The sequence below is a fragment of the Acanthopagrus latus genome, chromosome 13 (assembly GCF_904848185.1).
Source record: "Acanthopagrus latus isolate v.2019 chromosome 13, fAcaLat1.1, whole genome shotgun sequence".
Classification (NCBI taxonomy): Eukaryota; Metazoa; Chordata; class Actinopteri; order Spariformes; family Sparidae; genus Acanthopagrus; species Acanthopagrus latus.
In genome coordinates this window covers 2323101-2349078 of record NC_051051.1, presented here as the reverse complement: position 1 = coordinate 2349078, position 25978 = coordinate 2323101, and the positions used below count along the sequence as shown (strand labels likewise).

General features: G+C 45.3%; 1 protein-coding gene and 1 long non-coding RNA gene across 4 annotated transcripts; one reads left to right on the top strand and one right to left on the bottom strand.

Moving 5' to 3' along the window:
* Nucleotides 1-2078: 2078 nt before the first annotated feature.
* On the bottom strand, nt 2079-25895 carry LOC119030843 (phosphatidylinositol-binding clathrin assembly protein-like). Of its 3 annotated transcripts, none has more exons than XM_037118754.1 (19): nt 25023-25895; nt 18964-19106; nt 17527-17602; nt 17072-17174; nt 16530-16623; nt 16332-16443; nt 15863-15969; nt 14473-14514; nt 11811-11896; nt 11163-11265; nt 10340-10473; nt 10056-10153; nt 9727-9840; nt 9590-9620; nt 9297-9450; nt 6965-6988; nt 6481-6537; nt 6261-6380; nt 2079-4712 (listed from the first exon to the last, which is right to left on the bottom strand). In XM_037118754.1, the coding sequence occupies exons 1-19, from the start codon at nt 25150-25152 to the stop codon at nt 4698-4700; spliced, it is 1743 nt and encodes a 580-aa protein (XP_036974649.1). In that variant the 5' UTR covers nt 25153-25895; the 3' UTR covers nt 2079-4697. The 3 variants fall into 3 exon arrangements, with proteins under 3 accessions (XP_036974649.1, XP_036974650.1, XP_036974651.1); XM_037118755.1 differs by having other exon boundaries at nt 9297-9438; nt 25023-25152; XM_037118756.1 differs by lacking the exon at nt 14473-14514 and having other exon boundaries at nt 25023-25152.
* LOC119030846 lies at nt 6292-11257 on the top strand. The gene is made up of 4 exons (XR_005078435.1): nt 6292-6395; nt 8094-8178; nt 8518-8607; nt 11178-11257. It is a non-coding gene; the product is annotated as an uncharacterized LOC119030846 (long non-coding RNA).
* Nucleotides 25896-25978: the final 83 nt, after the last annotated feature.

Below are 25978 nucleotides of genomic sequence, written 5' to 3'. Positions count from 1 at the left end.
CAAATCAAATGAACAGTAGCAGCTCGGTGGAACAATTTGTGGCAATTTACATGAATTGTTCACTTCACTTATGAACCATATATGAGCGGTTTGTAAAGTGATGTGAAAAATTGGTTATTCATTTATTCTTTGTGAAGGACTCTTGTCAGACTGTCCGTGACAGTCCAAGGGATGTGACTTTATTCATCTTTTTGAGTGCCTTGTGTCATTCCTCCCTCTAACAGAGCGACAGTAGCTTAAAATAAGAAATGGTGTTCACTAAAATAAACTAGGGACCAGCTTCTAACACAACAGAAGCTCCGCAGAGCTCCTTTCAAAGTGTTGGTGGAGGAGTCACCGAATAACTAAGAGCTCAGCATCAGATGACGTTTTATTCCATTTTCTCCAAAAACATCAACCTATGCTTTCAAATAAAAACCAATAATTTGATAACAATCCAAACCTGTTGATAATTCAATCACTTTGATATACAAAAAAAGAAAATGAGAAGAAATCGAAGGTATGGAACCTCACTCCCTGCTAACAAGACTTTTTCATGGACAGTGCTGAGTTTCATGCCCTCAGCAACGATCAACAGTTTACAGATGTTTACTAGAGTTCTGAATGAATGCAGTGTACACAATACTGAGGTAATATGATGAGTAGTTCTATGTATGTAAATAGACGAAAGGGTGGAGCGCGAAACTGCGTAGACATCATGCGCCTTTCATCGGCAAAACAACATGGAGATGCAGTTTCTGCCCTGCTAACATGTTCGTCTGGTTTCCAGCTGCCAGATAAGTCTGAAGTAGCTTCAGTGACGAATACAAAGGGCCAATTTATTTTATGAGCTGAGTGCAAGATAAAATATTAATTTCCCATAATAGACTCGTCCGTTGAAGCTGGTTTTCTCCACTTCTACTTCTGAAAGACTCGTCTGAGGACGCTCTTTGCAAAGTTTGTTTACAGCTGGTATGTTGGGTTCCTTACATTAATTTAGCAGCGGAGATTAAAGATGGAGTGTACTGACTACTGAGACATCACTGACAGACAAGGAGATACTAAATTTAGTCCTGAATCTCACCCATCTGCACTGTAACAGAAGGGTTAAAAACTATGTTGTGGGTCTCTGAACCCCTCGTCCAGGTCTGTTTCAGTCGTCTCAAAAACAAAGTTGAAGCTTCTTCCAAGCCTGGTTTCAGGAAACCAGTCTGTGCTTTAGAGGATGACTGGGAAAGAATAAGTCCAGTTGATGGCAACAGACAGGACAAGACTGGGCAAACACGTTTAAAACACCACACAATATGGACCAGACCAAACACGTATTACAGTACTTTGACTTCCAATCACAACCTCCCATGATGCTGCTGGCATAGTATGAAAAAGGAGCGAGCATTCAAACACACGTATTGAAAATAGCAACGCTTTAATAAAGAGCGATTTTACAAGACTGCAATGTCTAGCTAGCTAGGTGATAACTGGCATTGACATCCATGGTGTTTTACAAAGATGCAGTTACGGTAACTGGGTTTGAAGTTTGATGGGTTACTTGCAAGTTGCATTTCTGCATGCGAGGCAGCCTTCAAACAGTTACAGACCCTCCATTGTAAAACAGTTGATTATGAATGTCAATGAATGTTCATGTCAAGAGGTAAGTAAAAAATCTCATGGAGAAATTTCCTTAACAATTCCAAACACACCGGTAAGTGAGAGTTCACACAATGGTCATGCTTTTACCGGGCACACAAGCCAATAAAAAGACGACACTTAATCATGCAAAAGAAGAGACAGTTTCTTTGTCTTTAAAAGAAAAAAGAACAAAATAAATCCTTTTGAGTTCTGATATCATCCATCCGTAGTGACCTTGAATAAGAAGAAGCTGCGCTTTGATGATGACTTTGGTGCAAAAAAATGTTCCTGTTTCGAAGAGGACAGACCCTGTCCTGTCCACTCCCTCGATGAAGACACTCTTGGTATAGACCAGTTGTGATAGTTTACCCCTGTACCCTCCCGCCCCGCCCAGACCCCGCCCCCTTCCTCCTCGAGATGGACACAAACATCACAAACATCAAACCCCCCCCCCCCCCCCAACCATCCCTGGATGATGACACCTTCAAAATACAACCATTCAAACACAGATACAGCAATAAATTGTCCCACGTACAGTACGTCATCCAATGGGGCTTCGATCACTTTACAGAGAGAGCACGTCTATAAACACATGAACGGCATTACCTATATACAGAGGACACATTAACAGTCAGAGGTTGGCCCAGGATGGATCGAGCTGCGTCGTGGGAGTGAAGTGCACGATGAGAAGAGCATTCGGCTGACGGAGAAAGACAAACCACTGGAACGACGAGTAATGGGGGAGTGTGGAAACGACAGTTTTCCAAAGGAGATATCCAAATGTCAGTTGGCCTCTTAATCTGTAACGTCGGAGAATATCTGCCTGCGTGGTAGCGATTTCTAACTCTGAAGTCTCGCTCTGCTGGCAGTAGAGTCGTAGCTGCGGGGAGATTGGTTTTTGCGTAGCCAGCAGTTACAGTTCAAGGGTGAGTGATAACGCCACCAACACGGGCGAGATTCTCTTGACGATTTTGTTTTGGAATTGGCGGCGTGTGCAGCTCCAGCTCTCTGGAGAGATTCGCCTCAGGATTGGCTTCGAGACTCCAGGTCCGATGACAACTCGGGGCTTGTTGTTTTGTTTGCGGTTTCAGCAGATGAGTGATCCTGGAGCCACCTTAGTTTGATGTTGGGTTGTACAGACTGAGACACGGACACAGTTACACTCACTGCTAAGTTAGAACACGCTACCAGCTCACGAGAGACCTTTCATCTCTTAACCGAGGAACATGACCCTGTTTATCTCTATGGGAAGGCATGTGCACACAAACACACATACAGTACATGTACATAGAACAGACACAATCAATAGAAAACGACTTCATCCCCAATCGATTATTGCCCCTTTCAACTGTACATCCCAGCAATGATTTTAGGTTTTTGTGCAGCAGAGCGTTTGTCCCCTCTTCAAAGGTTTGTGCTATAATATATATATATCGCCTGTCTGTGGGTCTAACTTGACCTTGGATACGCCAGAAAAGCCACAATTAACATTTAACGTCTCATTAAAGCCTCCGTGTCTGGCTGTCTGAACTAATCTGTACGTCGCCACTGTGGGGCGTTACTAGAGTCGTGATCGACAGACATTAACCCTCGGTCGCTTTCCGACAGTCTGGTCCTCGTTTGAATCCCCGCAGCTGACCTTTAGCTGTCCTGCCCATGAATGTCAACACTACATTCACAAACTCCCTCCCTCTGTCGGCCATGTCTTTAAATCCTCCAAGCGAAGGGTGAGACATAAGCTGCATGTTTACGGGAGACTAACTTTGGACAGGACGAATGCTCCGGACAGGGAGGACACCGAAACAGTTGGGACGTGGACCGTTTCTTGATTGGCTAGACTGAAAATTGCCCACTTACTAATATCCTCTTACTGGCTCTCAGTGCATTTTTCATTACTTTTAGAGCAGTACGGGTTTAACAGAACATGTTTCTAAAAAAACAAACAAAACGGCATTCTGTACAGAAACCTGATGTAGACACACAGGAAGTACGACACGACAGCAGGAAACAAGCTTCTAAACAGCCTACAGATGGGTGGAAAAAAGACAAGTGACGAGGTTGCATGATATTGCACAGCTGTAGAGGAGAAAAACAAAAGAACACAGTGTGTACAGCACGTCCCCAAGTAGCAAAGTCAGTGTAAGAGGTTTACATCCAGATGCGATGCCTGGGTCTGGCTCAGTGCTTTCATCAGTTAGTTCCAGTGCAGTAACACGTCGGTACCTGGCAACACAGCGATGACATCAGGTACCAAAAGAGAAACACATACAGTACATACAGCCACGTCCGTCCACACACACACACACACACACACAAAATCATCGTTCCACGCCGGATTTCTTGATGTGAAGTTGGCAATTAAGAACAAACGGGAGCTCGTAAAAAGACTCAAACGTTAATGTCGATGCAGCACGCTGAAATGTAGAAAAAGGGGGACACGCATTCAAATCAATTACATCTGACATCAGGTGATGGATGACACACACAACACAAGGGAACCAATCTGAACAAGATGCTAAAATCACTGACACACATACACCCTTGGCAAAGTTCACATTGAGTAAAGTGCCAGCAAACAATCCAATCAGAGAAAAGAGATGCGTGACCTCCGAGTTTGACTCATTTGTGGGATGGAGAGGAAAGTTTGTTTTTTTGTACAGGAAATAATCGGGATGAGGTGGTTGAGGAGGTGCCATCTGCACTTCCATCGAGCTGTCAAGTCTTCGTAGCGTCATCACAGGTCGTAATCGCCGTTTGAGTTGGCAAATCAAACAGAGGATGAGTGGGACTGATGCGGAGCGTCTGGTGCTCCGGCATTATACAGATTCAAAGACAGAGAGATCAGTAGCCTCGTGGAGAGAGAGGAGAGGAGATCAGAGCGTCGGGCCTCGCATGGAAACACACATCAGCATTTCTTCTGGGCCTCTCTCCGTCTTCCTCTCCCCTCCCTTTTTTTTCCCTCTCTCTCTTCTTTCTTCCTTCGGCGCTGGATTTGGTTCTGGATTTGTTTTCTTCGACTCTTTCTCTCTCCATCTCTTTCCTCTCGCCTTCTCCGTCTCGGCTTTGCTGCCATGGTTACCACATCATCCCTACATGAAGTGCATCTGCAGAGGATACGAGAGAATGGAGAGTGATTTACTTCAACAAAACACCTCATCAAGTGTTCAGGCATCTATTGACGAGCACATTACCTGCCGCAGTGCCAGGAAAAACAGCTTCTCGGTAATCGTGAGTGCTCCGTGAGCAATTATATTACCCCGCCATGTTTTGAATAATTGGTCAAAATACTTGTTTGTTCTGATCGTCGTGTAGCTGCAGCCTCGCCGTGAAAAACACTCTCTGGTCAATTATAAATTATCTGACAGCATGATTCACCCTCCTTCTTGAAGGCGCCGCAGTTTGACCGCAGCCAATTATCATCTTTAAGAATAGCTGTGAACGAGGGCGATAGTTATTCCAGAGGCAGACATACATTTTTATTTTTTTTTTTGCCTTTTTTAATACTCCAATTAGTATTTTCACTTTGCTGCTTCTGCCCTCCCAGCAGCACTTTCCAAAGCATAAAAGAAAGTGCAGCCCAGCATTCAGTCAAGTTTCAGTTTGGATCATCTCCGCTCCCCTTTACTGCCTCTTAAACATGTCTGCATTTATTGGGAGATAAACTGATTTCCTGAGAGATTGCTTAAACTATTTATTAGAGAAGAGCTTCATTTTTATGTGTGCGAGTAAAAGAAGAAAAAAAAAGAAGCTTCAGGTCGTACGGAAACCAGGGGTGGAGCACAAGTCCGTGAGGTTGAAATTAAAGTGTTTCTTTAATAACAGTCCATCGCTCATAATGTCAAACCGACTCAGTTCTACCATTAACCTCCATCGGCATTATAAAACAGAAGTCCATGAAACTATTCAGGACACGTCAAACCGCAAACAAGGTCAGTTATGACCGTTATGAATTTTTGATCCAAGGTTTCATATTTCATATTTGTCCTGGAGCCAAAAATCTGTGACATCATTACAATGTCAGGTTCAGAGCCTGAGCTGATATATGAGGCCAAAACCCGTATTAGAAACAAAAAACAAAGTTTTGTAGAGACCAAACAAAAAAAAAGAAAGTCGCATCTTCGGCCATGGCGATTATGAGAGGCATCAGTGACACCACGAGACAGCTGAGAGCAGACACACTCAAATCTGAACTGAAGGATTAGAAAATAAAATATCTTTTATGGCTCTGAAGTTGATGAAATTGATGTTCTGGATCTTTGCATCAAAATTTTTCTCTAACTTCATGTATTTTTCTTTTTTTTTTTTAAATCCTGCTGTTATGTTTCATTTTGGATGTATAATCCAGTAGCCGGTTACTCGGTGGTGACCAGCATATGTGGTGTTTTGGTGTTGGTCTATGCTGTTTTTTCCAGCAGGCTAGCTTAGCTTAGCATTGTGTGAAACCACTAGAGTAGCTTTGTTACATCTTGTTAGTTTGACCCACAAGTCTGGAAACGACAGGATGTGGTTCCTGCAGGGAGGAATACTCTGAGTATCCTCCGGGTCTGTATGCTAAGCTAAGCTAGGCTAAGCAACTGCTGGCTGTGCAAATATGTGCATGTGTGTGTGTTTCCCCACTACAGTGTAGTGATTCATGTGTGTGTTTGTGTTACCTGTGTCCCCGGGATGGGCCCAAAAGGATTGGTGGGTCTCAGGACAGGCTGGTTGTACATGACAGGCTGTGGGGGCATCATGGGAACGCCCCCCATCTGATGACTCATCTGAGGAGGGAGCTGGATGGAGGACAGGTGAGGAGCAAACACATCAGATTAAGAATGGATTAATCCCTGCAGAGAAGGAGTGAAAGCTCTGTGAGATCAGGCGGCTCGTTACCATTCCATACACAGGCACTTGGGGTGTCGTCATAGGAAAAGCCACTGGTGCTGGAGCCTGTGCACAACAACAGGAACACAACAGACTGTTTCTGGCTGAGCTACAGTTTGATCTGAAACTGAAAGTTGATTGCAAATATAATCCTGATTCTGTTGGCCTCGTGTCTAACCTGCTCCCCAAACAAAGACTGACATATTTTGACTTTCTTAAACATTTGCATGTAGGAAGACACCAAATCCTGAGCAACAACAGGAGGTGCAACATTTAACAGAGATAAACGGAGGAGGCAGCCTGTAATAACCACAAAAGGATGAAATAACAATGCAAAGCAAAATAATTCCCCCTCTCCGTCTGATGATTCATGTCTCACACAATACAAACAGTCCGGTAATGAAAGTGCCACAAATAAAGATTTAGAAAAATCAAACTAGACAGGATGAAATCAGGTACAAAGAGAGGACTGAAGGAGAATAGAAGAACTTACATAGCCAGTATAGATCATCCCATTCTGTGGAGAGTGACAGAAAAACAAGAGTTACAACAATAAAAGTTACACATGTGCAGAGAAGATAAACCGACCTTCGCTCATTCCTCGCGTTCCCGTCGCTTCTACTTTCTATTCTGGCCGTGCCGCCTGCTTTCCAAGCCATTTGCTGAATAAATGAGCGGTTTGAGTTGAGAGGTCAATCAGTCGAACATTTAAAAGATGAGACCGGTTTGATTGGAAGAGACGTGGAGATAATTAGAGTGCAGCACAGAAAGGACAGAGGCACGAGCTCCTTCAGAAGCCTGAACCAGGCAGAGAAAGTCACATTTGGCCGACAGGTGTGTTTGATGAGTTTCACTCTAGAAGGAGAAATTGTGTCATTAAGAGAATCTGACTCCTGACAAAGTGATGGATGACACCAACACTAATGCACATTACACGATTCTGCTGCAGTCCAGATCTTGTTTGACATGAAGATCTGAATGTTTCTGTAGTTAGTTTGTTGCTACCAGAAGATTTCTGCCGTTTATATAATCATGTAATGAAATTCACTACAGACGGAAGTGATAGTTCATTCTGGGAACGTTTTTCTGTACTTCAGAAATCATGATGTCAGAGCAGCAACAATCAATCGATAGTGAGAAAATGATTCTGCAAATCTGAGACTTTTCTGCTTTTTCTCTATTTTATTTATCATTGGAAACTTATAATCTTGATGTTTGTTAAAATCAACAACATGATGTCACTGAACCAATAACATGATGTCACTGAACTAACATGATGTCACTGAACCAATAACATGATGTCACTAAATTAACAACATGATGTCACTGAACTAACATGATGTCACTAAATTACCAACATGATGTCACTGAACTAACATGATGTCACTGAACTAACATGATGTCACTGAACTAACATGATGTCACTGAACCAACATGATGTCACTGAACCAACATGATGTCACTGAACTAACATGATGTCACTGAACTAACATGATGTCACTGAACCAACATGATGTCACTGAACTAACATGATGTCACTGAACTAACATGATGTCACTGAACCAACATGATGTCACTGAACCAATAATAACCTGGTGGTTGCTATGTGTTTGCTCATGCAGGTGTGAGACTGTCAGGCAGCAGCAGTCGGTGCAGGTGGAGGTGGAGGATGCTGATCAAACCGAGGCACGTCGTGGAGACGCGGTGGTAAACTTTAATTTAATCTTTCACAGCTTTTAAGCGTCGGCGGAGACGCTGCAGTGGCCTTTGCATCTGATTCCACCACAACAAGCTGTGTGAAATAAGCTCATAAAATGTCCCTCAGGTGGATTTATACGGTTTTTAAATTATTTTACGAGCGCTGAGTTATATCGTTCTCTTCGTTTACATCAGAATCATGACTTCCCTGTTAATGTGCTCATCTTTTAATCATGAAAGCAAACTCTTATAACGCCTGTTTCAATATGAGCTTAGCCATCAATCATTGATCATCCCTCTGATGTTTAATAATGATGATTGAGATATCACCCTGACGATGGTTCACAGGTTCATGTGCAGAGTCCATGAATAACCACAGCAGCGGTACTGATGCTGTTCTGATGCTGCTGGAGAACCTCGGTGGTGGAGCGGGCTCAGGTACTGACGTCAGTTTCTACATCAGTGTATGGATCATGTTGGAAAGCTTGTGAATGTGAAGCTTTATAATGCTGAAGATCAGAACATGTCCTCACAGTTGAATCTACAGAGCAGTGTTTTGTATGTTTGCTGAACTGCAGCGGAGCGAAAGTCAAACGGGTGCAATCAGCACCGAGCGCCCGATGATAACGGTGTTTAATTGTCCTGTTTATGACTAACGAGGAACATGAGCGAGCTGCAGGGCTTCATCTGTGTCGGGTCCTCCCAGAACAGAATCCAGGAGCTTACAGATTGAGGCCGGCACCTATTTTATCTGTTCTGTTGTTCTTTCATTGCCTATTGAAGTTACCTGTGATGTGAATGTATTTTGAATCTGACGGAGAGAAAACAGTCTGGTGCAGTGAGTTTTGTGTATGTCAGGTGAGCTGACGTGTGGTTCAATGCTTCTTAATGGCTAAATATTGTGGGATGTGATCATGTTGGTGTTGTGTGACGGCTAAATTAGGACTGAAGACTGAAGCAGTCAGTCGACCTGTATGAGTCCATTCTGTGCTGAGCAGAAGTCTAATCAGCCACTGTAACTGACTGTAACACCTGTGTCAGTGAACTCCAGGTGTGTATGAGCTTTGTAGAAATCATGTAATCATGCATGAAACTTGACGACAACGTGAGCGTGGCTTCCAAGTTACCATCTGAGGGACGGGCATGGGTGCAGGTGCCATGGGATGGGTGGTGTGAGTCCAGTTGGTGCTGGTGCACATCGTCTTCGACTGCCAGCCGCTTCCTCCTGTTGGCTTCTTCTCCACCAGCTGACTCCACTGGAGCTCCGGCCTGATGCACACACAGTATTTACAGATGCACAGATTATATGTAAAAATAAAAATTAATCATACGAGAGTTTGAACGGTGATGAAGCTGCATCATAGACGGCTGAGTCATTTGCTTGTGGCCAAGTTTAAGATGTCAAGAGAAACCCACTCACTTTTTAGCTGGCGTCCCTCCGAACTGCAGGTCTGAGAGAAGGAAGAATAAAAACATGAGCTGAAAGAAGAAACACAACAACAACAACGACCAACAACATGATGGCTGAATGTTTGGAGAGAGAAACTGTTTACTCACTGCCAACGAGGTTGGCTAATGAAGAGTCCAAATCATTGGGCAGCATTTTCCCAGAGTGCAACGGGGCTCCAGGGCTGTGAATTTGAGTGGGCGGGGCTGGCTTTAGCAGGTCACCTGATGTCCAAAGGTTACCATGGTAACGTGAAAAGAAAAAAAAAGGGGGGGGGGAATAGAGTCAAGAGCACGAAGCAACCGAGGCATCACTGTCACAGCAGATCCGGCTCTGAGCAGAGTGTGTGTGATATTTGCATGCTCTGTTGTATGTTTGCATGATTATCTGCGTGTGTGTTTGTTTGTGTGTGTGTGTGTGTGTGTGTGTGCCAGCCTACCTCCCCAGGCATTGTTATTGTTGGGCACAGTGTGTGTGGTCTGGATGGGGGTGAAGTTGGGCTGCAGGGTGAACAGCTCACTGGTCAGGTTTGGCACACTGCAGGAAGCAGAACGGGAGAGGAGATGTTGATTCTCGTGTGTTGTGTTTACGTAACCAGAAAAGATCGTTTTCACAACGATCTGATTTATAACGACAGCCAGTCAGAAGGCCTCTTGTTGCAGAACTGGGGCACAATGATGGCTAGAAGTTGAACTGCGACGCTGCAGGTCAGAAGACACTCACTGGTTGTTGACGGGTACGATGGGTGAGTTGGAGAAGAGATCCGTCGCCCCTCCGCTGCTGTTGGCGCTGCCCACTGATTGGCCGCTGGGCGACACGTTGGGCGTCTGGATGTCGATCACTTTATGACCGTCGTCCTGCACGAGAAGCACCAATCAGTGTTACATCACCACGGTTTGTAAAGAGCCCTGCAGTGCACATGACTGTGGTTCACCTCCTCTCCTGTCCTGTCTGATCGGTTTGTTAGTGCCCGGCACGTAAACGTAACAACACAAAGATGGCCGCATAACATCTCATAATCAACAGTTCCACAAATTCAAATAGAGGATTTCAGGGTGTCGAATCAATGCCAGTAGATGTGTTATCATCCTGGAGACAGCATTCTCTGCATTATTAGTATTTCTATTGATTTGTGCGGGATGCTTCTTTATTTGAATGAAAAATCCACCGCAGAGCATCTCGAGATTGTGACTTCATTTTCATTCCGGGCGCATCAGTGCAGGCTCCGGGCCAGCAGCCAGGAACAGACAGTGTATTTCACTGTATTGCAGGATTAATGCACTCGTCCATTCAACTCCAACAACAAGTGCGGAGGACAAAAAGACTTTGACGCACAGTTCTGTTCACGGTCCACACGAGCTGAAGCGATTTCAGCGTGCCTTCCTCACATTAAAGCAGAAACAGCTATGTAGTGAAAAGGGTTTGTGCGCCAGCAGCGATCATGTTGTGTTTTCATTACGTGCGGCTTTGTTGGCGTACAGTTGTGTCTTTCTAAGCCTTTTATATAAGTACATGTGAGTTTAATACTGTCTTGCAAATGTCTCGCCTTGTGTTGCTGCAGTCTGTTGTCGTCCGTCTTGTCGTCCATACGGCTGAGAGAGATCCCAGTGCTGGAGAGAGAGGACACTGCACTGGACAAGGTGCTGGATCTGAGGGCGACACACACACACACACACACACACACACACACACACACACACACACACACACACACACACACACATTTTTTGGCAAACGGCTGCAGAATTTACACGGCGGTGATATTACTTTGTTCTGTTTGTCTTTTTCTCCGTGTGGACGTTACACTCAGAGCAAAGACGAGGGTCGGACGGAAAAGTATTGGACAAGCTGGGAGTTTAATTAGATGATGCAACAGACGAAAGGTCTGAAGATCATGAAATCAATCAGGGTCCTTCCTCTGGAGACCATGACTGTCTGGAGTTAATTTCATGGCAATCCATCAAGTAGTTTTTTGAGATATTTAAGAATGGCGGACTGACTGATAAATCACTTCACATGCTGCATCGACTTGTGTTTTACATCATGGTATCAGGCTGTAACTGTTCTCTAAGAGCGACTATAAAAATGTTATTTATTAGCATTATTAGCAACATTTCCACGGTATTTAAGACTGTTCTGGTTCAGCAACAAGGCTGGGTCTTTGCAGAACAGCCTCCCGGTGATCGGACTGTACCTGCTGGCGGTGGAGAGGTCCTTCAGCTTCCGGCCCTCCAGAGAGGCTAGATGCTGCTCCAGAGCCTCCAGGAGAGAGCTGGGAGCCTGCGGGGGGGTAAAGGTGGGGCAGGGAGGTGTTGATGGGGAAACATTAGAACCACGGCCAAGTGGACAGAACTGGACACACTGCTCTCTCTCTCTCTCTCTCTCTCTCTCTCTCACCCGTCTCCTCACCTCCTCACCCGTCTCACCCGCTCACATTCACACACACACACAAAGCAGCAGCAAATTTCAGACATCATCCTCAGATTCGTTATCTACTCTACGACAGCGCTTTGTTCTTTTTTTTCTGATTATTATAATTATTATGATAACTTTTTTTTTTTTTTTTTTTTAGCATTTGGTTTCATCAGGTTTGGTTGACCAGCACATGCACACATCATCAGCCCTTTAGGATCATGCAAGCGAGTCCGCGGTGGGACTAACAGGTCAGGACAGAGCAGAGCGTCGTCGCTGCGGGGCTCCGGAGAGGAAACACAACAAACACATCTCTGAACCGTCTAATGCGCCCATGCAGAGGCCAGCAGTGCACAAACGCTCTCGTTAACACGCACACTGAACACACGCATACACAGAAATTAAATCACAGTCCTAAAATTGAGAGTTAACTCGTGGCTTCCACTCAGGCTACAAGTCAAATTCAAGTGTTTTATCTGGAAATCAAGGCAGCGACTAAACGAATGAGCCAACAAAAAAAAAAAGTTTTGATCCCACTGGAAGCCAAAGAAGTTAACTCAGTGAAATGTAAACGTCCGGTGAAAAACCAGGTATACACATCGAGCAGCTGGCCAGCACTCTTCACCGGGAAACAAAATGGATGAATGGGTTCATTTTGACCACATGTGATACCGCGGCCTTCACCGAGAGCCTTACATTTCAGCACCAGAGAACACAGTGCAAACACAACAAGCAAAGAAAAGATTTCTCATATACTTATTTTAAGGGGGAAAGAGAGTAAAATGCGAATTCTGGATATCCTTCTTCAGAGAAATCTAGAATATGCTAAAAGTTTCAAAGTAAAACAGACACATATCTAGAGCTCAGTATAAGGCATGGGTCACTATGTGGTTGAATAAGAGCATATAAGGTCTTCATAAGCACTACAAACATGCCCTTAATTTGAAGTCGGCTATTTTCAGTTTGCTAGCAGATTTGTCACATTGTAAACATCCAATCATGTGTCTGCTGGAAAGGATGAGCTGGATTTGGGGCCTCTGAGCGTGATGTGCAGTGCTTCTGATGACATTATGTGCACCTATCCAAGTCATATTTGCAGAAACCTACTTAATAAAAACCATTCGCTGCTCTCCCCACAGCTAATGCAAAGGGACATGACCTTTTTTTTTCAGGGAAATGATTTGAACACTGCTTATATGGGCAAAAAAAAACAACAACCTATTTCATAAAGCTGTGCTGACTTGTTTGTGTGGTAAGCCTTCGAATGAAGAGACAAGTCCTGATATTTACACTGTGAAAATGCCGGAAAGACTGCTGGGAGAAAAAATCTCAGACAGATGCTAAGCCCAGCTGAAATAGAAATATGCAAACTTCTGTTACACAGCCACAAAAACGCTGCTTTGAAAATCCCTCAGAGTAAAATTTGTTCTACAGAGTCAGATAAAAAAAAAAAGACTATTAATATCCTGCAGCAGGTGCAACACGGTCTCACTCCTGACGTGTCACATCCAGCAGCAGGTCAGAAGCCTCACCATCCTTCACCTGGATGCAACATCCTGTGTGGACTTTCACAATAAAGGCTCTGCGGTCAAGTGCGCAACAACCGTTATGTGTAATGTCCAAACTTACAGCTACACGATAAAAAACGTGCTGCATGTTGTTGACCTTGTCAAACAGTCAAAGTTTGGTTACGTTTTCACAACTACTCCGTTTAACTTCGGATGACGTGTTTTTTTAATGCACACCTGGAAGTCGCCCTGGTTCCCTCGTCAAAGGATTTCTTAATTGGATTTTGGATTATTGCAGAAAATAAGTTCTGTGGCGAACACAAGTTTATGTTCCCTCTGTTCAGCATGATAATCTGCACAGATGAGCAACACTTTTGTGATTTTTGAAGCGTAAATTAAAAGACTAGAAGTAAAAAGCTAATGTTAGTCTATAAACAGACATAAGACGTCTTGTGCTGTATTCAACTGCAAACCAGTTATCTGCTAACAAAACACAAAGAACTGGCTCCGAACCAGCCCCGGAACCACACTGGTCGAAAAGGGACTCGGACTTTGTTGCTTTACACTAGACCGGCGCTCCAGAACTGACGTGAGAGGCGTCAAACCGAGACGCTGAGAGTTTCTGACCAGGCTGCTGTATTTGGCGTGTCATGAGTGAGAACCGGCACTAAGGCATCGAAATTGTGAAAAAAAAAGAATGATTGTTTCCTCTCTATTCTAAACTCTGTCCAGGGAGAAAAAAGGAGACCAAGGCAAAGGAGTTACGGAGAGTGAAGAAGAGAGGAGGAGGACGGGCAGCTGCAGTGTGGGCAGGTCTGTAGGGTGAGTAGGGAACGGGAGCGTTTAGAATGAAGCATTATGGGATTGACTTGACGGATCTTAAATACTGGTTGACTGACTGGTTGATTGACTGATTGAGATGAGATGTAGACTGACCTGTGTGAGATCGGGGCTGTCGCCCTGATCTATCCCAACTCGCTGTGTCACAAAAAAGGAGGGGGGAGGGGTTGGGGGGGAGGGAGGAGGGAGGCAAAATAAAAAAATAAACCAAATGTAATAACAAAAAAACAAGGAGTAAAACCAAAAAACCCAACAGAGTCAAACAGAAAAAAGGGAAGAGGCGTGTGAAGGAGGAAGAGGAAGAGGAGGAGGGAGAAAGAAGAATCAAACCCAAGCATTCATTACTTCATGCAGTGGCTGGAAAGGAAAACAAATAAAAGACAACAGAGGAGGAAGGAGGAGGGCGCATGCACACGCATACAAACACCGATATATACACAGTATATGTACACACACACACTTATAAGTACACACACACACACACACACACACACACACACACACACACACACACACACTGAGATCTGGAGGTTTGAAATGAATGCCGAGCACACCGACTGATCGAACAGGCAGGGCGGACGACAGGTCACGTGACTGCGAGGTAAGACATCCAAAAAAAGGAGAGACACTCAACTAATGTTGACTTTGAACAGACGGACAAGGGGGAGGGACACAGATGACAACACAAAACAGACAAACACACATTTTGTTAGACAGGTAAAATGAATGGGTCCTTAAAGTCAACGTTAGTCTCTTGTTGTTGTTTTTTATTTTTTTCTTTGGATCGAGCGGCTGAACTCCAAACCTTCTTCCAAAAGGGAAAACGAAACCAAGCAGAGAGAAAAGCCTGTGAAGATGGATGCTACGCAGCCTACAGAGGATCAGACTGTTTGTGTTCACTGTGAAGCCTAGCGAGGGATGCAACTGTTAACTGGATAACAGCCGTCTTCTTTCTTTCTTTTTAAGAAAAGGGAGGAAATAAAAGAAGAGGAGACAGAGATAGTGATAGAGAGAGAGCTTGCTTTGGGCATGCAGTGCAGGCATGTGAACAGGCAGCAACGCGAGGGGTCCCTCAACTGGAAGCTCTACATGAGTGGCTCTCTGAGAGGCCATTAATCAGTGTTATCGAGTAAACCCCCTCCCCAGGTCAGGGCAAGAGAAGGACAGAAACAGGAGGGAATCTAGAGGCGAAACAAAAAAAAAAAAAAAGACTTGGAGGATTAAGGAGCAGAAAGCCTCTGGACGCTGATCTACGGTCGGGTTCAGGTTCAGAGATATCGACCGTAAATCAGATCCGGCAGGCGACAGAAGTCTGGAGCGAATCTCAACCGGTGACAGTGGATTATTTTCTCAACGGGAGAAATTAAAACGACAGAAGAAAGAAGGTGGAGATTTTGTTTATAAGGAGGAGACGACCGCCGAGATTCGCTCCGGACGGATATTCGCGCCCTCTCTGCGGAGGAGCGGCGGGACAAACGGACGTTACCTCCGCCACTTTGAGGAACTCGGACAGTTTGGTCATCCTGTTGAGGAACGTCTTGTAGATCTCCAGAGCTTCTTTGCACTGGTTCTTCTTCATGTCGAAGTATTTCTCTGCGTATCAGAAGACCAGAATCAACAGGAGAGAAAGCAGAAAACGAGGGAGAAGTAGAGTAACTTTATCCTCAATCAAGTCAAGTAATTGATCATTTAATGAACCGGTCACTGAAGAGTCTGCGGGTCGGTTCTCTGTCTTTCTTCCTCTCCGACTTAATAATTAATGAAAGAAAAGAAGGTGATATTTATAGTCTTTAATTGGACTTTGAGAGACAGTTGCAGGAAACATTGATTTCCCCTTAAAGACCGACTGAGTGGACTCACGGTCCTGTGATCTCGACGTCGGAGGCAGATTACTGAATAAACACGAAATGCAATCAATGGAGATTAACTCGTGTTGTGATCTGTGTGAGGTTTACCCAGCATGTTGATCACCCCCTCGTTGTAGGCAGCAAACAGCCGTATGGAGTCTTTAAACAGCAACATGAATGCTGTGTTGATCACTCCGTTGGTCAGCTCGTTAGAGTTCGGCTGAGGAGATGAAGACAGAAGAAGAGTGAGAATCGGGTCGAGACGTCACCGCGACGTCCCGCGTCCTCCTCCGGTCGGGTGTTTACCTGGAAATCCAGCAGCGCGTCCAGCTGGTTCTGAATGGTGGGCAGAGTCTTAATCAGCTTGTCTGTGTTCATGGTGCGCATCACACCTTCAGCCCTGCTGACACACAACAACACATGCACACAAACACGCATGCAACACACACACACAGGACTCGTCAGACCTGCAGACTGAGGCGTGTTCGTGTGTGAGGAGATCCTTCAGAGTCCACAACGAACTCTCAGAAACACATTTTAAAGTGTGAGGGCAGAATATCAGCAGAGTTACGTTAACTGCTGCTGGCTGTAGCTGCCGTTAGCTACTTTAGCTCAGTTAGCCGTGCAGCTAGTTGTTGGACTGGGAGCTCAGAGCGTCAGGGGAGTGTCGGCTGCTAGCTGGTTAGCATGCTAAGTACAGTAAATATCTTTGCAACAATGCTCATAACATCAAAACTGTTACTTCTCTGCAATCTGTTCAACTAAAACTCTGACATGTTGAACCTTAAAGGGAAAAATAGAAAATGTGTTTGTTCTATTCGTGTCCATGTCGCGCGTGAGTTCGTTACCCTCGCTTCATCTTGGTGAAGTCCACGGCTGCTAGTCTGTACGACATGGCTTTTTCATTCAGGTAGCGGCTGTAGCGTCTGATGAAGGTGGACATGTTGTACCCTGCAGGACAGACAGGGGGCGCCGCTGTTACAGACCCATCACCTATTGGCCTCTTTTCAAAACCCGGTTAAGAAACATTAATCACTTTCATATGGGACAGACTAAACCATCTTACCGTCACACTCAACATATTTAGGAGGAGCCTCTGAACAACAACATGCAGCAGCGTCTTTTATTTTCTTTTATCTATAAAAGGCACATTTGTCTGAAGCTTTTCATCCCCCGTCTGCAGCTTTCCTTTGAAATCGGCTTATTGATGGCGCAACAGATCCGGGGAGAGTCGGACATAAAGTCATTTTCTCAGATGTACAGCGCTGCTGAGTTTACAAACAGCCAAATGGCATTAAATCACCTTGTAGTGCAGCCTTATCGAGGAAGTTGTTGAGGTTGAAGAGCGTGTTTCTGGAGGCAAGGTACTGCATCAATCTCTGACGGGGGGAAAGGGAGAAGAGGAGGAGAGCGGTGGTGAGTTATCTGATGGTGTTTCCTGACAGGCCTCAGTCACGTCCACACAGACACAATCACAACGCAGAGCTCATTTTGAACAGCAGAAAAACAGACGATCACATGCAGAAAGTCAAATGTCCAATACTGATAATGCAGCAGGTGAAAAATGGCATTGAAACCAACAAAAATGTGTGTTTTCCTCTGACTCTACTCTTACCTGGAGTGACTCCAGGCAAGTTTTGGCTCATCTTGCACAAACATAAACAAAACAAACGAGCAGTAAAACAGTTTTAAAATATTCCCCTGCTGGCAAATTAAGAGCCTTCCTCTCTTTAAAAGATATCCAGTTGGTTTACAGTTTACAGTGAACTCTCTCCAGCCTCCTGCTTTATCAGGAGATACATCATGTTAAGTAAGTAAAGGTGCTTTAAACCTCGCGGCTCTTCTGGTCGGCTGACAGTAAATATTCGAAACATCGTGTCACTATTTGTGTTGCAGAGCGCTGTGTCGTCTGAACGCTTTGTGAGAGCCACGACCTCAGTGTCCAGCCCGAGACGCTCATCACTCGACACGTTTGATGTTTTGGTTATTGATCTCGTGGTGTGAGCGGTGCAGGGAGTTGATTTCCCACGTAAATGTCAGCCGGATCGCTCACCGGTCCTTGTTGGACACGAGGAAGATGCACCTTCAAAGAAACTCGCTGCGGGAGTTGGAGAGCGTTTGGCGAGCGGAAATGTCGGGAACTGTCCGCGTTTCATCCTTTTGATGACTCCAGCGATTATTACATGAGGGCCTGAACAACCTGTTAATTGTTTTCCTGATTACTAGATGAATCGCTCAGCCAGAAAACTTAACTTTACAACATAGAATAAGAAAAGGGCAACAAATCCTCAAAATTCAGGAGCTACTTCACAGAGAGTGGTTGATACTCTGGGTTACTGGTTATTTGTTTCCTGTTTTATTTTGTAGAGTATACCCATGTGTGTCACATTGTACGTCCCACTTCCTGTCTTTGTCTTTTTTCTCGCCCTTTTTTTAATTATAAACTGTTATTTCTTGTAAAAAGAAATTATCAAATTTGATACAGTAGACGGAGATATCAGCTTATTTTTAATTCCTCTTCCTTGGTGCCTTCATTACCCACAATGCAACGTAGCCCCTGAGTGACATCATTGGAGGACATTTTTATCAGATTAAGTGCCAGTTTTACTCCTGGAGACCTGGAAACACACTTTAATGTGTGAAATCACACTTGTAATGACTTCTAATGTCTTGTGGTTTTGTTTTTGTGACACTACAGGTTGCTCCCCTCCCTCCCGGGCCTCCGTACGTCCTGGCTCACCTCGTTGCCGTACATCATGAGGTGGTGTGTCGTGATGAGCGCTTTGAAAACCACGATCCAGCTGTTACTGGCCGTGCGCTCCAGCAGCGTGTCTGCCAGGTGGGGGATGCTGACGTTCAGCTCATTGGTGCAGTGGATCAGGTCTGCAAGACACACAGAGACGAAACACCATGACATGATTAACAGATTAAGAATAATTCCAGGAGTGTGTGTGTGTGTGTGTGTGTGTGTGTGTGTGTGTGTGTGTGTGAGGTTAGAGACTATAAGCGTCCGTGTGTCCTTGAAATCAGAGCCGGCGTGTTGACTCGCTGTGAGTCACGGTGAGTAACAGCAGCAGCGTCTTGTCACCATCATCGTTCATCACCTCAGAGAGCTCACAGGTTCAGTTATGAATCGATCGGGAACGAGCGAACAAACCACGCTGAACGCGCTCTCATCGACCGCTGCACGCAAATCAATGAACAAATGATTATTTAATAATAGAGGCCGTATAGACGGGTGAATCTCAGCTGCGGCTACTGTATCACAAAATCCATTTTGTGGCTGGAGTTTAGTGCGACTCAGCCAAAGTACAGACACGGTGTCATCCCAGAGACAAGACTGTTAGCGGTGATGGACGCAGACGTTCAGCCTCTGACAGAGTCTGAGCTTTATGTTCAGAAGAAAGAGAGAAATATGTCTCAGTTTTATATTTGCAGAAATATTCTGGCACAGATAAAAAAAAAAAAGGTGTTTCAGATCTGGAGCTCCAGTCGGACAGATTGGTGGAACAGTGGCCCAAATTCTTCAAGGATTTTTCCGGTTTAAGATCAAAATGTGAAGTATGTGAGGCGTCTGTTTAATCTCACAGATTTACTGACTCTGAGGTGAAGAAACAAGCTTTACATTATTCTGTTTTACAGTAAAACCCTTCATATGATCAAACTGCTCCGTGTTTAATGTGTCCGATGGCATTCAGCAGCAAGTTTGATCCACCCAGGGTCGCTGGACGCTGCGAGAGGAGAACCTGAATATAACAACCATGAACAGAAATCTGAAATAGTGTGCAGAACAGCAGTAAAATCACGAGTCAGCTGAATTAAGTCTCCTGCATTAGTGCCAAATATGAAGGTCGGTTAACTTCCAGTATCTGGTAACTGGAAGTGAAACCTGTGGAAAACAAAAGAGGAAACATGTGACAGATATTTAAACCTGAGAGCTGTGAATCACCACATCACAACTATTTATAATCTGTTTTAATTGTAAGAAGAATTTATGCTCCTGATTAAGTCTCGGTGCTTTAACATCTCGGCCGTGTACGGTGACGGTGGCGTTCAGTCGTGCTTTACACATTGTTAATGTGTTTGTTTGTGAATTTCCTTCTGGCTCAATAATTAATGGGACAATATTGATTCCAACTAATTAATGTTTCCTGTCGAACATGAACAAACACCAACGCACCAGCGAGCCGGACGTGCAGCCGGGTTTGTTTTTTTTACGCCACCACTTTGTTCAACGACCGGACGGATTATTCTGACGTTTGACGCAGGCGTTCACGTTCACCTGAGAATTAACTGTGATGACCCATCAGCCGCACTTCATCTGATCTGTTTGAGCTGCACGGCGTCTGTAACAAGATGTTCATCTTCATTACTTCCACCTGTCGCTCCTGCAGAACAGATCAACTGTTCTTGTGGTTAATAAAGCTGATGTTCGCTTGTTAAAGTTGTTTTTATGGAGCTTTAGCTAATTAAAAGCTAAGTTGGCTTGCTTGACATTTTAGCTCCAAGATTTTACACATTAGCTTTCAGTTTTGCTAATTGTTTAAACGTGTAATGTTTGGTTTTGACCAAGTCAGCAGTCAGTCTTCGATATCAACTTGCTCGACAGTTAATCTTAAGTATTTTACATTTCAGCTTTGTTTTCTTGTTTTTACTGTCGCACGATTTTATATAAAATTATAAAACCATCAGCGTTTGGATTGTTCGCCACCGAGCAAAATGAAGTCAAGCAGGCAGAATCTTTCTTTCTTTCTTTCTTTCTTTCTTTCTTTCTTTCTTTCTTTCTTTCTGTCATTCATTCATTCATTTGTTGTTTCTTTATTTCTTTCGTTCATCTTTCCTCCTTTCTTCCTGTATTTCTTTCTTTCTTTGCGCTCCTCCCTCTCACGCCTCCACTTGAACACATTTACACCTGAATAATAATAATAAAACGTCTCCGGTCACATATTTTTGCGCTGCGTCCTCGTGTGTTTTCCTCGGGGCGATAATACATCAGCTCTGATTTAATCATCGACGTGTGCCGGTGTCGATGGGATGTGATGAAGTATCGACTGTGTGATCGCCGACTGGGATTATTGATAAGCTGCAGTCCACGTAGGAAATAATGTGCATCAGTAACGCAATTAGAAGTAAGATTTAGACATGCAGACAAAGAATAAAACGTCTACAGAAGTTAAATTCCAGGATTTTGTTCGGATAAAATAAAAAGCCAACGCTTAAAGTATGTTTGGCTGGAGGGACTTCTCATAAAGACTGTTACTGTAAAATGCAATAAAACATTCAATATGTTTTAAATCCTCAGCTTGAGAGAAAGTGAGTCACTCTCAGGAGCTGAAGCTGCATTGATATTAAAGGTCATTACACGATGTGGGAGTCCGTGTTCGTCGGCGGTATTTTAGTTATATCGACATTTCAGCTTCTTCTCTTCAACTTCTTTAACTTAATTGTGCTTCAAGTTCAGAAATGTGGCTCAAGGAGGAAGATGACGGTGATTATTATCAACATGTCACAATCTCAGCCCACGACTAAATAAATAACACAATGAGTTACACAGTTTATTCTGCTTTCAGGGGCAGAAGATCATTTTTTTGTCCTGATTGTTGCTCCTCGTGTGATGAATCTGGTTTCTGTCGCCTCTTTCTACCTTCTCAGCCACGCAGAGTGTAGTGAAAGTGAAATCTCATTACTCCATCTGTCGCACTCATCATTCGCTCTGTGGGTTGTAAATAATCAGCAGTGGCTGTTTATGTCACCGACCGGTCTGTCAAGGTCAGGACGCTGGAAGAAGAAGAAGAAGAAAAGCTGATGGTTTGTTCGCTCTGAGCTTCAACGACCAGCATCCGATTTATCACGTGTTGCATTTTGAGAAACGGCACAGCGATTCATCTTTTCCTCCCACTGCGTCTGGCCAGGACGGATCAATAACGAGTCGAGTGTGTTTTAAAGGAAACTAAAATGTCGTCAGTATTTATTGAAACCTCTCTGACGATCAGCTGATGTTGATCTAGAATCAGTTTCCAGCTGCAGAAACAGAAAAAAATAGTTTGATTTCAAACTTTTCTGGCAGGTTCTTAAAAGTTAACAAGGTCAAAGAACCAACAGAAGCTCCTGTCTCCCACTGGAAACACGGCTCCTTGAACGCCTCGTCAGTAGTCCCGCCTTTCATCCTGTGACTCTGTGACATCACAGTGTGTCACCATGTCACACATTTGCATAATTTATGTCTAGTTTGAGCATTAAAGCCTGTAAACTCTCCACAGACTTGAATGTTACGGACCTAGTTTGAAAGTCTAAAGTCGGGTTGTTTCTACGCAGGCTGATGAGACCGGGTCACATCCAGCGCCGGTTCTGTGCGAGCTGCACTCGTCTGAACTCTCAGACGGCAGATGGACCCACAGTCCTGGACCGCTGCCTCGTCAGGAGCTCCGTCGGATCAGCTGAGTTCATCGTCTTTTCTCTCCGCTCTTCACTCACTCACATCCACTGACCTTCTGATCAACTCACTTCCTTCCTCTTCGTCTTTTCTTTAACCTTAAAAGCCGCGTGATGACGTCGGCGAGTCGTCCGTGACATCATCTCTCACAGAACGGGTTTCATAGTGCGAGCTGTCAGAACAGCTGCGTCTGAATGGCTCACGCACAAAAACATCCATTCAGCCGACGCGTTTCTTTCTGAGCCTCCACACAAGAGTTGAACTGATTCAGACTTACAGCTCAGAGCTTTTTCTGCCATTAACGATGAGAATACGAGCCGGATCAGAACCGAACCGCCTCATGTTAGCCACCTCGACCAGAATCAAACTGACCCGTCATAGTAAAACTTCATTGTCCTTGAGCGTGTTTGGTTTGAACCTTATTAGAATCCATGTGGAGGATGAGACCTTGTCATGTAAATGCTCGGGCTCTATTTTTAGATTATCTGCTCCCCTTCAGTTAAATGACATTTACTAGTTTCTGAGAGACTCAGACTCGTGGCGGCGCCGAAACTGGACGACCTTCTACCGTTTAATAACTGCAGGGGTGCTGTGTTCTTATAAAACTGTGGCTCCGCTGCAAAATAAAACCAATAATGGCTCCAGTCACTCAGCGTCCTTCAACCCACTGTTTCCTTTTAGCCTTCGAAACAACACTTCATTTGTACAATTGACGTTCATCTCTTACGTATTTCCGCACATTTTCAGAGAGTTTGGAGATTTGAAGCAGAAGTCGTGAAGCAGCGTAGACGATGATCACGAAGAAGAAGAAGTGTTAGGAACGGTGGATCTTTTTGAAGACAGTTTCTCTGAGTTAGTCGAGGTTTTACGAACGTGTCGATTCTGTTCTGCTTTAGCGGCGGGATCAGAATCGAGACAGCAAACTATCACATCACTTCCTCTTGCTCTACATTTTCGACACTCTGCCGCCAAATGTCTGTAAAAATAGGAGGAAGTTTCTGCCGCGATTGTGACCGACGCCGCGTGGCTTGGATCAGGATCGACTACCAATCCCAGCGCTCCTGGTGACAGTTTATTCTACCAGACGGGCAGAGCGACGAAAAGCAGCTGAAGAAAAGAACAAAGCGAAGAGAGAAAAAGGAAGAAGTCGTACAAATGTGTCGATGTAGAGACGAGGGACGGACAGGAAGTTAGCTAAAAGGGTTAGCATTCTGTGATCTCGTACTTTGTGGTAATTTTAACGTGACCCCACCGTGATCGTGGACAATCTTTCATGAGCTGCTGCAGCGGTAACACGTCTGAAACCCTCCGTGACGACCTCTAACCGCTGGTCACGTCACGATTAAAGCACCAAAGCAGCAGAAATGACTCGACGCCGCAACTAGAGACGCTTTTCATCGCGAGTCGATCCTGAAAACTTGCCTCTGAACCTTTCCCCTGCGCTTCAGTGGCCTTCTCTTAGTGACACAGCCTCTGATTTAGACATCCTGGTGGCACCTTGTGCATCTTGTGAGGGAGCCCAGAACTCCCAGCATCACCTCTGCTGTGGGCACCACCGACTAATCCACTGCCAAACTTGCCGGCTGGCTGGCTGGATGAGTGACTCTGGGGCTGTTTGGCGACCTGCCTCGCTGTTGATTTATCCACATCTCCTCTTGATTAGCCATCTTTACCTCCCTCCTCCTCCCTCCCTCATCTCTCTCTCTGTCTGTCTGTCTGTCTGTCTGTCTGACTGTCTGACTGGCAGCTCCATTGATTCCTCTCGCTCTCCATCGATCATGTCAAGTAATTATAGCGAGGCAGGGGAAGCCACCTGACCTAATAATCACCGGTGGAAATCTACATGTGAGGATCCCTCCATCACACACACACACACACACACACACACACACACACACACACACACACACACACAAACTCAGCACTGACAGCAGCAACACCTTCATTAATGATAATAACGCAGCAGAGGACGTGACAGTGAACTTGAAGTCGGTGTGTGCGGCGCGTCTCTGCGCTGGAGTGTCTCCGGGTGATCGTGGCGTTAATAATGGATGGGCCTCCTCACTGTACAGCGGCCGGTTAGCCTATAGCAGAGCAGAGCGGAGCGGAGCGGGGCACAGTGGCCTATTTCCCCTGGATGACATGCACACACACTACCTGGCCCGTCGCCCCTCTGCCTGGTATGAAAATGTACCGCTCGCGTTTCAGCCGCGCTGCGTAAAATCACGTTTAACTCCCGGAGAATGTGACGTTAAAGCGGCTGCAGGAGGCTGTTTACAGGCGACCCTTTGTGAGGAGGAGGAGGGGGGAGATGGAGAGGCATGCAGGTCTATCTACACAGTATATGATGGGATGCTTTAACCTACAGTCAAGGTGTTTCTTCTTGGGTCCGCTGACTTCGTGCGTCGTGGCCTTGCAGACGGCTTTGCTGATGGCAGACCCGGTCATGCTGTGCTGCGCGGCGGCGATCCGGTCCGTCAAAGACTGTCCCGACATGTTACTGAGGAGGAGGAGGAGGAGGAGGAGGAGGAGGAGGAGGTGGTGGAAGTGGTTGGGGTGCCGATCAAAATGTCTTTAGCGGCAGCAGCAGCAGCGGCAGCGGCAGGGAGGACGAGGAGGAGGAGGAGGAGGAGGAGGGTAGTGCCCTCTGCGAGAATGGGCCGTCTGAGCAGGAGCAAGAGGAGGAGGTGGTGGTGGTGGAGGAGGAGGAGGAGGAGGAGGACAGCAGCAGCAGCAGCAGCAGCAGCAGCACACACCGGCGAGGATCCGGTGGGAGAATTCATGCGGCGGGCAAATAATCAAACAAAAAGACGCTCACATCCAAAATTCACTCGATGGAGGAAGAAAAAAAAAACAAAAAACAAAACAAGAAAAAAAACCTTCCAGTCCTCGATACCGTGACACAGTGTTCAGCGAATGATCCCTGAAAGAGAGCCGCTGCCCGGTTCCGACACACGGAGGGCAATGATCGAAACACTACCGGTGATTAGACTCGGAGCTCTGCGGCATCATGTTCGGCTCAGAGACGATGTGAGAGCATTGTCCTTCCTCTGCGCTCCTCTTCTTCGCCCGGTGCCTCCTCTCTGATCCGCACAGCTCCCCGCGCTGGCTGCATCCAACCTCAGCCCCCCTCCACTCTCTGTAATCTGCTCACAAAAGGGTGTATTTCTGTGTCGAGGGTGCCGATAGGCCAGTTCTCCCGTTTATATATTTATTTTTTTCTGTGCCAGTCAAACTTGTGCGTAAAATGGCAGAACACGAATCAGGTGACTGGGAGCGGAGGGCGATTGGGCCACTTCGTCTTGTCCGGGGAGGGCATCTT

Coding starts and splice junctions, on each gene's coding strand:
- LOC119030843 (XM_037118754.1), bottom strand. CDS start 25,152: ATGTCGGGACAGTCTTTGACGGACCGGATCGCCGCCGCGCAGCACAGC. Junction 19,107..25,022: donor CAAGAAGAAACACCTTGACT/GTAGGTTAAAGC, acceptor TGTGTCTTGCAG/ACCTGATCCACTGCACCAAT. Junction 6,989..9,296: donor CCATGCCCGTCCCTCAGATG/GTAACTTGGAAG, acceptor CACTCTCCACAG/AATGGGATGATCTATACTGG.